Here is a 13,682-nt window from a genome sequence, read left to right on the forward strand (position 1 = left end):
TAATAAAATTTTTGATTGATTTTATCTAACCCAAATTAATTAAAAGAATTGAAATATTTTTACTTTTTTACTTACATTGTTAAATTTCCATAAAATTAATGTTAATTATTAGTGTTAATTAATTAACCATTTTTTTCTTTCTTTTCAATTTTATTCTTTCTATTTTTCTCATTCAACATATATAAATCTTTCAATTATATTAATTATTCAATTAAAATCTTATAAATTTAATACTAATATAAAAATATGATATACAATATGATATAAAAAATCATATAATACTTTATTAGTAAAAGGAGAGGAATTTCTTTGTCTTTTGATTTACTTAACTATTAGTTAAGCGATTATAATCGGAACTACTCTTAAGCCAGGTAACAAAAATTTTTCGCTTAATTATGTCTCTCAGTAAATATGTGCTCACCATTATATATATATATATATATATATATATATATATATATATATATATATATATATTTTTTTTTTCATATAAAAAACTCTATAATTGAATTAAAAAGTTGAATTAAAAAGAATGCTTACGGATCAATAAGTTATTAAATAATTCTTTATTTATGATTGTAGTTCCTTTAGATTATAGTTCTTTAATATAAAATATAAAAAAGACAATACAATATGGATATACATTAATAGCTGAGAAAGTACAATAAAATTCGAATTATTATCCAAAAAAAAAAAATTTAATTTCAGATTATCGCTATATTTTCTCCTGTCTTAAAACAACATTTCGACTATGTTCGCAGACACAGTAAAGTGGCCTATATCTTAAAATGAGCCCCCTTAACTATAGGGAATTTATCGCCATTGCAAACACCGCGGAAATCATCTAGTGACAAATCATAAATGGCTACACCTCCCAGTCCCTTAGCCTTTGCATACAAAGCTTTGTTGCCAGCAGTATCTGGATCTTCAAAACCAACCCAAATTCCTTCGACTCCAGTCTCGGAGTTATAACTTTGATATGCATAAGCTCCATACTTCTTTGAAGGATCATTAACACGTCTGAGACGTCCAACCGTATGCTCTGTAAGACGTGAGCAAACTTCAGCATATGAAACCCGTATGAGGACCTTCAGCTCCAGGACCATCGGCAGTTACTGGTGGAACTCCTGAAACTTCACTATCTGCGGTGAGTTTCCACGTACGAGCAAATGCAGGAATGCCTACGACGATTTTACTTCCAGGAGTGCCATTTTCCAGCCAGTATCTGATAATAATCAACAAAATGAAACGTTGATATTTTTATAAAATAGTTCTCGAATAAATAAAATATAAATAATAATAAATCTATACGTATGATTTAGATATGAAATATAAATATATTTGATTTAGTTGTATGATTATATTTGAGAATAATTTTAATTCTTGATGTATTTATTGATATTGTTAGTAAGTCAATAAGTGAAATAGAATCCCCAACGTGTTCATAACTGTTATTTTATCTCGTTAATAAATAATAATGTTTATTCTAATAATGCTTAAATATATTTTGACCAATTACTTTTCTTCATTTATGTATTCCTTGTTTTATAGTAAAATAGGCTTTATTATTTCTATTCCATTATTTGATGCAATTATTTATTATTTGTAAAATTACAATATAAAAAAATATTTATAATGCTAAAGTATTTTTATGTTCATAAAACATATTAAATCTCGTTGTTTAAAAATAAAATAAAAGAAATAAAAATATAGAGAGTAACAGTAGCCTGACACAATTTTATGTACCTGGTTTGAGCATCAAGGTTTTCTGTAGATTCGCGACCATAACTTTCATAAATGGGTGCTGGATAATCCGCTTTTTTCGGCGAACGTTCTGGATTAATTTGGTCAAATGCAAATACATGAATTGCATCCAAATTTGGAACTAATAATCTTGCATCGTAGTAAACTAAAAAAGTATTAAAATTATATTATAAATTGTAAGATCTGCTTAAATATTCACGAAACAGATAATAATGAATTCCTCATTATTGGTAATAAATTATTTTGAATTAGAATAGTATGAGTAAAGGAAAAAAATATATGAATATTTTATTGAATTAAAATTTCAACTACCTGTAAATATTATAAATTTTTTGCAAATTAATTATAAAAATTTTAATTTTATAAAAAGGAAAATTATTTGTGAATAAAATTGAAATGCTCACTACTAGCGTTGATGTGCGGTAAAACTGTAATAGTGAGCGCCTTGTTCTTGGTTCTAAGGTGATTCTTAAGATCACGAGCTAAACTAGTAAAACCATTACGATGCTCTTGCTCTTTATCATCTTTGAACTTGCCATATCCAAAGGTCTTTTTGATTCCATGCCAAATAGAACTAAAAGTGCCACGGTTCTTCTTTACCTTGACAGGTGGGAATTGCCAAGCAAGATCCACACCATCGAAATCATAATCTGCAAGTAAACGACTTACGGAGTTGACAAATTTAGTCCTGGACTCTGGCGATTCTGTCTGCAATTGTAATGGTAATAAACACACATTTTATAAATAATATTTTAGTAAAAATATTTAGTAAAAATACACGATTTAATTATAAAATATTACATATAATCTTCAAAATATTTTCTTACTATTATATATTATATATTTATTTATTAATATATGTTTTGATTATTAAATAATGAGTCTGGCAATAATTTAACAAATAAATATATAATCCAATATTCAATTTCTTATTACAATTAATAAATTTTAATGCAGTTATTTAAATGTAACATGAAAACTATAAATTGTTAGAAAGTGTGAACATAGAAATTGTGTGTTAACATAGAAATGTAATGGGAAAGTGATAGTAACGAAATTATAACTTCCATAGTTTTAATAGTTTTTTTACTAATGTAACACAAATCATGCAATTACATTTATTCAATATTATTGAATCTCTCATGAAAAATTTACATTAAATTGATGAACAATATTATTTTAATTAATATTTAACAGTAATTTTTATTTATAATTTTTATTTTCTCTTACATTTATCATTGAAAATTAATTGCAAATATTATCGTATTTCATATTACATTTCTTATCTATCAGAAAAATAAAAAAGATTATTAAGTTGACCGACGTGAACTTTATGAGGCATTAAGATAGAATATTGAAAGAAATTGGAAAAATAATCTAAGCCTGTAAGATAAGGAATATATATTTATGGTTTGCAATTTAAACATGTTATTTTCAATTATTTTCCATCTAGTAATTAGTAATATTTATAAATAATATTAAGTAAATTCTTTATGAAATTTCAAATGAAATTAAATCTTAAGCACATATTAATTATCGTAGTTATCAAATTTCTTAAATTGCATACACATTTCGATTAAATGCAAATATAATGAAAAACATACAAAAATTATACGTGTAAATTGTAAAAAGAAATATAAATTTTATTTAATGAAACAATTAATATTATAAAAAAATTGTATATTATTAAAATAATTGTATATTATATATCATATTACTAATTAATTCTGTTACATTTGTTAGAATATTATTAAATTTGTATTTTAATAAAGTATATGTAAAGTTTAATATTTTATTTCCTAAATTTTTCATATACACACAATTATAAGCAAAATTAATTAAAATACCGAATATTGAGAGTTTAATATAAATTTAATATATAAGTAAATTTACACATAGAAAACATAAATCCAAAAAATGTATGCAATTTTTAATACAAAATAGATGAAACTTAGTATAATCAAAGAAGTAAAAATAATTTTAAATTAATGAAATTTTCGTTTATTCAAAATTAAGCCACTTACGACAGTAAGATATTTGTGAGTCTCCTCGTAGGGATCAGCATTACCGCCTATACTAATATAGACTTTAAGTTCCGGTAATTGGCGCTTCAGTTGTGTGACTAAACGATAAAATCCATAACCTGCGCCAGTATCCAGATTATGATTTAACGGAATTACTTCGAAGTTTTCTGCATTGATACCAGCAAAACTGTAGATCAAATGAGTGCATATCGAGAGAGCTGGTCGGAGATCGTCCACTTGGAACTTACCAGGTCCTACATTATATTACAAAAGGAAATTTTTATTTCTATCGAATGAAGAAAATTTAGTGTTACATATTTTTTAACTCGCTTAAATTTAAAATCAATATTCATCACTTGACTATAAATACACGAATTTATAGTTTAATAAATTTATGTAAACATTGATTTCACATTAGTGTTTATTATCAAGAAAAATATATAAAATTATTCAATTCTTAAAATGCACCATATATTTTGCCGCTTCTGCTTTCGCCCATAAATTATATACTGGCATTACATAATGTTTACTTTAAAATTTATAAATCTGTTTATAATACATTATAATATATTTGTAATATGTTCTAGACTTATACATATCACTGTGATGTATTATAATTAAACGTGAAAAAAATATTAACATTTTAAATTTATTTACAAATTATGATTATCTTAAATTAGTTAATGTATACATTATTTTGAGAATATGCAATTCTTATTTATGCATTATATTTTGCTTTTGGGTACTATTTACCAATATATCGATTTGAAAATATAAAATATTTCGTATAACTTTGTTTAAAACTTAGTTAAAACATAGTTTGTTACATAACTTTATGCTACATTATTTTCAATATATCATATTATACACTATATTATTTTATATTTAAACCTATATTCTCCGTAACACGTACAAAAAAAAAAAAAAAAAAAAAAGATATTATAAGTTACATTCAAAAGACACAAAAAATAAATGTAATAAATAATTTTTTCTTTTTATAAATTATGTAAAATATTATAAAGCTCTAAATATAAATGTCATTAAGTTTGAAAGAAAAAATTGAGAACATGCAAAAACAAATTTTAATTAAAAGTATAGAACTTACCTGACCGTTCGAAGGACGAAGCATTCCAGTAGCAAACTATCTTGTTATGCTCATGAGGATCTACTACGCTGAGTACAGAGTTAATACAAATAAATAGGACTAAGCCTATAGCCGGGGAAATTATCAACTTCATCTTTGTGGACTATGAAATGAAAAAAGATGAAAATAATTTACAAGTTTACTATTTTTTCTTTGAAATAGAATGAAAGAGCAAATAACTGTACAATAAATTAAAATGTTATTTCAATTTTGAGGTACCAAAATAGGCACATAAAATAATTAAATAATATAATAAATAATTGCATATTATTTTAATTCGCATTTAATAAAAAAATAATGAAAATAAGAATATATTGTAGCAAATGTATTTGTAATATTTATTGTCAACTATGATTCGATTTTTACAATCAACTTTAATATTTTTAATATTTGTTTAAAGCAAATAACGAGTTCAAGGAGACTCGTTTACATAATATAACAAAGGACTTTTTTATTCTTAATGTTTTTCAATATGAATAATAATGGATAAAATAATTCTAATAATTTATAAAATGGTAATTTTTCGAATGTGGCCTTTGAGATTGAATAAAAAGAAACTAAGAGAATATTTGATTTTTCAATATTTGATATTTATATTGTTTAATAATCAGAAATTTTCAATAAAATATAAAATAATTATTAATAAATCTGTATTATACTAAAAAATGACATAATTTCTAGATAATAATCAAACACAATACATTATAATAGAGAAGAAGAAATTTTATATATCAAACATAGTTTTAATTTTAAAAATATTCAATTTGTAAGAATTATTCTAAATTTTTTTACATAAATTGTTTTCAAACAAAATATAAAATTTATCTAGAATGTATATCATAAAAACTGTTTTAGTATTATTTTCAAAATAAAATGAAAACTACCTATTATATAACAAAGTAAATTTACATATAAACAAATTGTACTCAAAACATTTTATTATTGAATTAATAATAAAAAATTATTTTGACTATTATTTAAACTGTTTGAATACATTTATAATATTTGCAAATCCTAATTGATTAATCATCTGTATCAAATTTTTGAAAAAAGTATAATCAACTTATTTAAAAAAAAAAAATTAAAATATTGAAGCTAAATAAGATCAAAACTCATTTTATAGAAAAATTCATAAATCCCCATTGAGTTATGTACAAAAGTTAGAAAGTAACAAATCGTTTATATGTTGTTAAAAAATTATATATTTAAATAATTAGCACAATATAAAATAACTTAGGTAATATAGTAATTGTTATTAATCAAAAATGTATTTAGCTAAAAAAAGTTAAACTGTAAAGAAGATAAAACCTATTTTTACATTAAATATATTATCAATTTCATTCACAAATTGCAGGACAAATATTTTCGACTTACCTACTCAGATGAGAGTGCTGAACTGTCTAAGACGGCGATCTCGCTCTTGGTCACTTTGATACACGTCGCTGTTCGTCGCTTCAATGCGAATGAAGTGTCGACACATTATTACTAAACCTTACGTCATCGCTGGTTTCGATTTTTCTTTCCTCTCCATTTCTTTTTGAAGTCTTATTCTACTCTTTCATTGCCGCATAATCTACTCGTGTTAAGCAAATCTTATTTGTAAAATTTTCAGCGTTGTAATGAATATTAAGATCCTTTTGATTAAATCTAATGACCAGAATCTTTAACAATATAATTTGGTTTTCGTAATTTAACTGATATTAATGGCAATCATAATTTGAATATATTTGGTATTAAATACTGTTCATATACTAAAAATATATATTTACGTTTAATGATGTTAATAAAGTATTAATATCTATCATAAAGCATTTATAATTGTTTATTTAATACAAATGATCTTTATTATTTTTTATTATAAAAATTTTACATTTTAATAGAATAAAACTAATATAAATATATTACAAAAAAATTAAATGTAAGATGTGTTACAGAATTTAAAAAATAAAGAAGTATATGATATTAATATAATACTGCATGATAAGATAATAAATAATAATAAACAAATTAATTAATAAACCGTTTTTAAATATTCATTAATCGCTAATTTGTGTGAATAACAAATGTACTGAATAAAACATATAAATTTATAAAATACATCGTAACAATACAATTATACAACATTTCTGTAAAAATGCGTGAAATAATTCAGGAAATGGAAATACTGATTGAAAGTACTGGTAATAATAGGTTAAACAATAAAAACATAATAAAGATTAAATTTCACTTAATATTTATTCATAAATTTATTGACAAAAGCAATATCGAAAAATTCGCATACATATTCTTAAAATTTATATTTATTAAATTTCTATTACGCAATTTATTTTTTAATTGTATATTATAATATTATCATAAATAAAAATTTATATAAAATACAAATATTAAAATTTATATATTTAAATTTTTAAAAAATAACTACTTATATAAATTAAATTTATTTTTATTTCATATTACAATAAGGTAAATATTTACATTTACAGAATGGAATTAAAAACAATAAAATTAATGATAGATATTGAATTACTATTAACATTTAATTGAAAAAATAAAAATTCTTAAATATATTCTATGAATAATAATTAACTCAATTTTGTTTTGAAAAAAATTTTTAAAAGCGTACTAGAATACACATTTCTCAAATAATAAAACTAAATCTATTAGATTAATTAGTAAATATATATATAACATTGGTAGAACTATGTATATACCGATAACAAATGTAGTAAATAAAAACAATAATAAATATGATGTATATAACAAATTCATGGAAAACAGAGTAAAAGTGATTAGCTTATTAAATTAAGTCATACATATTATAATCCACATCTTGAATAGTTTTACTAAGATAGTTTTTTTATAATCACGAACATAAATATATTGATTTTCACTTGTTTTTTACTTGTGTTTGAATTTCTAAGAATGTATTCGTAATTCTTTGTTACGTTACTTTTTTATATGTTTGAGGATTTTATACCCTATAATTGAATTCTATATTATATATTATATAATTGAATTTTTGATCAAATGTATAAGTCAATATTTACGAAAATAATAAAATCTGTTATCGAATTGCTTTATAATTTCTTTTAAAAAAATATTGTTAAAAAATAAATTTGATGTCAAAATAATTTAACAATATTTTGACTCATACATTTTATAAAATAAAATGCTATTTAATGAGATAAAATATAAAACCTATTAATATAATTTTTGGACAATTTTCAATATTTATATATTATGAAAACTGAATAAATATCTATATATTCCTTTATTGTTATGTTATTAAATAAAATACTTGAATATTTAAATTTATTATGTTTTTTATATAATAATAGTAGTATAATATTAAACTTAAATTTATCAAAATAATAGTTAGTTGGGAGTTAATTCTTTGAGCATTCAATTATTTTAAAAATAAAATAGAACTATTTTATTATTTTAGTAAATTAGAAATCTTAAAAAACCAATTTATTTTTGACAAAATATCATAATAAATAATAATTTTTTAATAAATTATTTTTCAAAGGTAAAATTAAAACTTTCAAATTTTCAAAGTTCAAAATTCTCAGAGAACTACTTGCTTTTTTTTTTAATGATCATTTAATATTTTGAAAATTACTCCTTAAATTTGAATATGTTGTTAGGTTAATTATGAATTCAGCAGTGCTATTATTTAAGCCATTGCTAACTATCCGAATACAACAGTATAATTGTATACATATTTTTAATATATTAATTATATTGATTTATAGCATTACTCAATTAATATAAATCATATTATATTCAATTTGTTTCATAAAAATCAAGATTTATATCCAAATAACTTTGAATTTTCATTCTATATTATTTGTTTACAATTATTTTATATCGAGCATAAAGTATTTTCTTATATGAAATGCAATATATTTTATAAAATATAATTAAGTTTATATAATATCATAGAAAATTGTATTTAGATTGTATAAAAACATTAATTTTTATAATATTAATGGATATATTATTTATAAAATATAATTATAAATGAACATTTTTTTATTCAGAATCTGAATTTTTAATAATTTTAATTATTTTAAATTAATATTAAAATTATAAATGCATATTTTAATTATATTATTAGTCCTAGAATCGTATATTTTAAAATTAAAAATTTGTATTTATATGCATTATAAGGTTTATATGGTTAATATAAAATGGAGAAAAAATTAATCTAAGTTGTTCACTTATATAAATAAAGTATAGTTTAAAATTTTTTTATGAAAATTATATTATTAGATTATATATTTATGGATATTTGATTAATGAATATTATTAAAGTGAAACGTATATTCAATTCTTTCAATCTTATTATAAAGATTTTATTTATTATAGCTTAGAAGGAATAAAAAGTGTTGATAATAGAATGATATATAGATAATAGAATAGATAATAGATAATAGTTGATAAAGGAATAAAAAGTGAATATAATATTAAACGTTTTAAAAGCATAGAATATATTATTGCTTATGAAAATTAATTATCTTCAACATATTATTACAGTAGTCTTAGAATTGAGCGGCACAAACTATTTTCATGTATTTTTCATCTCCCAATAAATACAACTAATTAACAGATCTTTATATTCATTAGGAATGGAAATACATTATATGCCCAAAATGTAAATTTGAGTTGTATAATGTAATTATAACATACTTCTTAAAAAAACACTTAAATTCAAATATAATTGCATTACAGCAATTTTAATACTAAAAATAAGTAAGCATATATACATATTTGAAGGTGGGTGATGATTAATAAATTTTAGCTTTGAATTAAATTTTTCTATTTTTACATTAAATTTTCACATAATTTTATAAAATAAAAGATTAATAATTCTATAAATTATTGAATTAATTTTATCTTTAATATTTTAATTATATTTATAACTATAATAAAATAATTATTTATTATTATATGTAAGCTCATATTCTGCATTTTAAAAAAAAATTTATAAAAGTAACTCAAAATAACATGAAGCTACACGTGTCTTCTTTTATAGTGATCACCGCGTTCTATATTATTCCTAAGAGATAAACAACCTTTTCAATTGGCTTAATACCGCTTTTGCGCAGGTTCACTAATGCGTAAAACAACGTAATTGCTGACTTAACATTTGAGAGAGGTCACGTGCTCCTGATGAGATCAGATCCGCTTCTAGATAAATGCGATGTGTTCAACAGAATATCGACTCGAACAAAACTAATCATACGAAAAATTAGGTCGAAGGCTCCCATTATAGGTGACCTCTCCAAATATTCATATTGTATGGCTTTAGTAAACTGCAGAGCAAATTATTCTTTTTCTTTTGTTGACTTATACTCTTTACATGGTATTTATATTTTTATTCACAAAGTGTAAGTAATGAATGAAAATTGAATATTTATTTATTGTATAGATAATACTATTTATCTTCTAATTTTTTAACCAATGACTACTGATTAATTCACAATAAAATATTTTACGCTCTGTAGCAATTTAGTCATGAATAAAAACATATATATATATATATATATATATATATATATATATATATGCTTTGATACACTACTGATGATTATTGTAAATTTTTGGCATACCTACATTTCTTTTATCAGGAGATTTTAAATATTTCATTTCAATATCAAATAAATAATTAAGGTCTTTAAAGATTTTTAGGATTATGTGTATTTGTAATATTTAATTAAAACATATTACGATACACAATATTTTTAAAACCATAGACCACATTATATATTTGATATATCTTATCATTTTTAAAGTCAAAAATTTGTTCTTGATATATATTGTATATGTATATTTTCTTTTCAATAATGATATAAAATTTTATATTCATATACATAGATTATAGAATGAAAGTTTGCATTTTTCAAAGACGTAAATAAAATATTTGAATTATTAATATTTTATTATTTGTATCGATTAATAATTATTTAATTATTAATACATTAACATCATATTTAAATAAATTTAGTAAAATTATAGCTATAATATTTAAAATATCTATTATTTCCGTCAAACATGAAAAATTATAGTATAAATTGTATTATAATAACAAAAGGACATTAAAATCAACTATTATAATTTAAAAATACTTACCGATGAACATTTACAGAAAATATATTCATTCATACTAAAATATATTTCAATGCAATATTTTTTATATTATATAATAAACAAAACCTTTTTATAATTTTTGGTCATTACGTGATTTAAATATTATATGATATTATATGTTTAAATAACAGTATTTAATCATTATAATATTCATTACAATTCTCGAAAATAATTATAAGAAATGCTTTAGATTCTAAGCAACTGTATGAATAAACAAATTTGCTTTAAAAACTATAATATAAGTGGAAAGAAATGAAGAAGGATTTATCTATGCAGGGACACAAATTAACACACACTCAGCATTCATGTTCATACATTGTTTCGTAATTTACTATCGAAACAGATATAGAATATGTAATTAGATACAAATAATGTAAATACATATTTACTTAAATGTATTCCTGTATTATTGATTATTGCCTTTTATTTTCATTGACGCAATCATTATAATAATAATAGTTTGAGTTTATACTATAAATATTTTATTAGTAATTAACAATTTGTTTCTATTTTTCTTTTTATATATTTTCTTTTACAATAAAAGATAGAAAAAATTGTAAAATATAAATGTAAAAAATCATTTATGGATATTACACAAAATTCACAAAGCTTAAAATTTTTTACGTAATCGGTGTTGCACAAAATTTAATAACAAAAATATGCTGATACAATCTCGAAATAAAATCTTAATTACAAAATATTGTAACCTAGTAACACAAGAATTCGATAACCTTCAGTATAAAGTTCATACAATTATGCTTCTTTCATCTTGCAAATGACTAAATTATATACGCCTATATATATTAGAATGCATGTGTATATTTCCATGGATACGTATTACGCTAATACAATTTTTTTAAATCGATATTAATACAAAATATCAACTCTTAAATAATTTCGGTACAACGATATAGATGTATAAAATTATCATTTTATTTAATTTCTTCATGACGATCAATATATGTAATTCGATTCAAGCATTCATATTATAATTTTTATTTTAGAATAATGAATAAAGTAAGGAGTTTACAATTGATATTTTTACCATGATGAATTAAAATATAAATATTAAAAAATAAAAATAATAAATAATTTATTCTCTATTAGCAACAAAATATGAAATATTTCACCAAATAAAGTCTATATAATAAATGTAAATACATGCATACAGAATAATACTATACCTATGCAATAACCAAAATTTAAAAATTCATTAATATTTATAAAGTTTATATTATCATTATTATTTTTAATTTAGTTATTTGACATGACAGAGAATATTTATTGAATTATTGAAATTATATCATCGTACTTAATAATAATAATACACGTATTTGAAAAAAATATTTTTCAAACATGGTCCCAAGACTTTTCTCAATATTGGAATAAATATATAATAAAACTTTATATGAGACAGATACTAAACATACTTTTAATTTTTAAACAATCATATATTCAATATAAAAATCTTATTAATTCTTGGCATAATTCCAAAAAGAAATTGAATCTTAATTATGTCTTATATTACTATAAATTAAAAAAATTATTAAAATATACTATTAATTAGTTGGTAAATATAACAAATTTATCATCTTTTAATAATAATATAAGTAAAATAAACAATTAAATCTATGCATTACCTTTTATAATTTTATAAAGTGGACATAATATAACGCATTCGGATTGTTCAAACTTTATAACTACCATGAAATGTGAACATATAGAGCAATATAAGAAAAAAATAATGAAAGTATTTTCATTAAAAGTGATATTGAATTATATTCAATTATAATAATGTTTAATCGATCAAAGATTATTGATAATAAAAAACTTATTTCTTATTCCTTATTAATTTAAGCATTTGAAACTTCTTTTATTTTTATAAAATGTTAGTTAGAACCTTGATGTAAAGTAAGAAAAATAAATTCCCAATCAAATTTATTATAAATTTTTTTCGTTTGCATATTTATACTATTAACTAAACTCCTAATGTTGCTCAAATAAAATTGTAATTCACTTTCAACAAATTCTTTGAAAAATCTTATTTACATTGTCTAAAATCAAATAAAATAATTAATAAATATTTATTTACTCTATAGAAAGATATAGTATTTGTTAAAATACTTAAATAAAACTTATCGTTAGTAAATATTTAACAACATTAATTACTTTAAAATATTAAAACTAAATATCGATATACAGTTTCTAGAATCCGTAATTGGTATGATAATACGTTTAAGAATTATTATTATATAATTTATTATCTATAATTCTCTGAATATAAACTTTGTCATTCTAAAAAATACATCACAAGTAATGTTAAATAATTAACGCAATACTGATTAATTTATTTTTTAGAGCATGAAATAGTAACGCTATCTAGTGTTGCTAAATTTCCGATTCTGCGCAGTAGGAATCTATGTTGATTGGTTATTCCATTATGAAAAAATTTTTATTTTTATTCCACCGAATATATTAATTTAAAAACAACATCAATTTCGTACAAAAAATTAATTTTTTTATAACAATAATTTAAAATTATATTATATTTTGAATATTTTTTATTAAAATTTTTTTCAATTTAATGAATATAAAAA

The 13,682-nt window shown here is 20.9% G+C and overlaps 1 protein-coding gene across 1 annotated transcript; it reads right to left on the minus strand.

The window, feature by feature from the left end:
- Positions 1-582: 582 nt before the first annotated feature.
- Idgf4 (Imaginal disc growth factor 4) lies at positions 583-6,462 on the minus strand. Its single transcript, XM_011496448.1, is given in 7 exon segments — positions 583-1,074; positions 1,076-1,225; positions 1,747-1,909; positions 2,169-2,472; positions 3,789-4,042; positions 4,894-5,035; positions 6,307-6,462. Coding segments are annotated over 6 exon segments (1,302 nt in total). The 5' UTR covers positions 5,027-5,035; positions 6,307-6,462; the 3' UTR covers positions 583-776.
- Between the last annotated feature and the right edge of the window lie 7,220 nt (positions 6,463-13,682).

This window comes from Ceratosolen solmsi, unplaced genomic scaffold (genome assembly GCF_000503995.2).
Source record: "Ceratosolen solmsi marchali unplaced genomic scaffold, CerSol_1.0 scaffold29, whole genome shotgun sequence".
Lineage (NCBI taxonomy): Eukaryota > Metazoa > Arthropoda > Insecta > Hymenoptera > Agaonidae > Ceratosolen > Ceratosolen solmsi.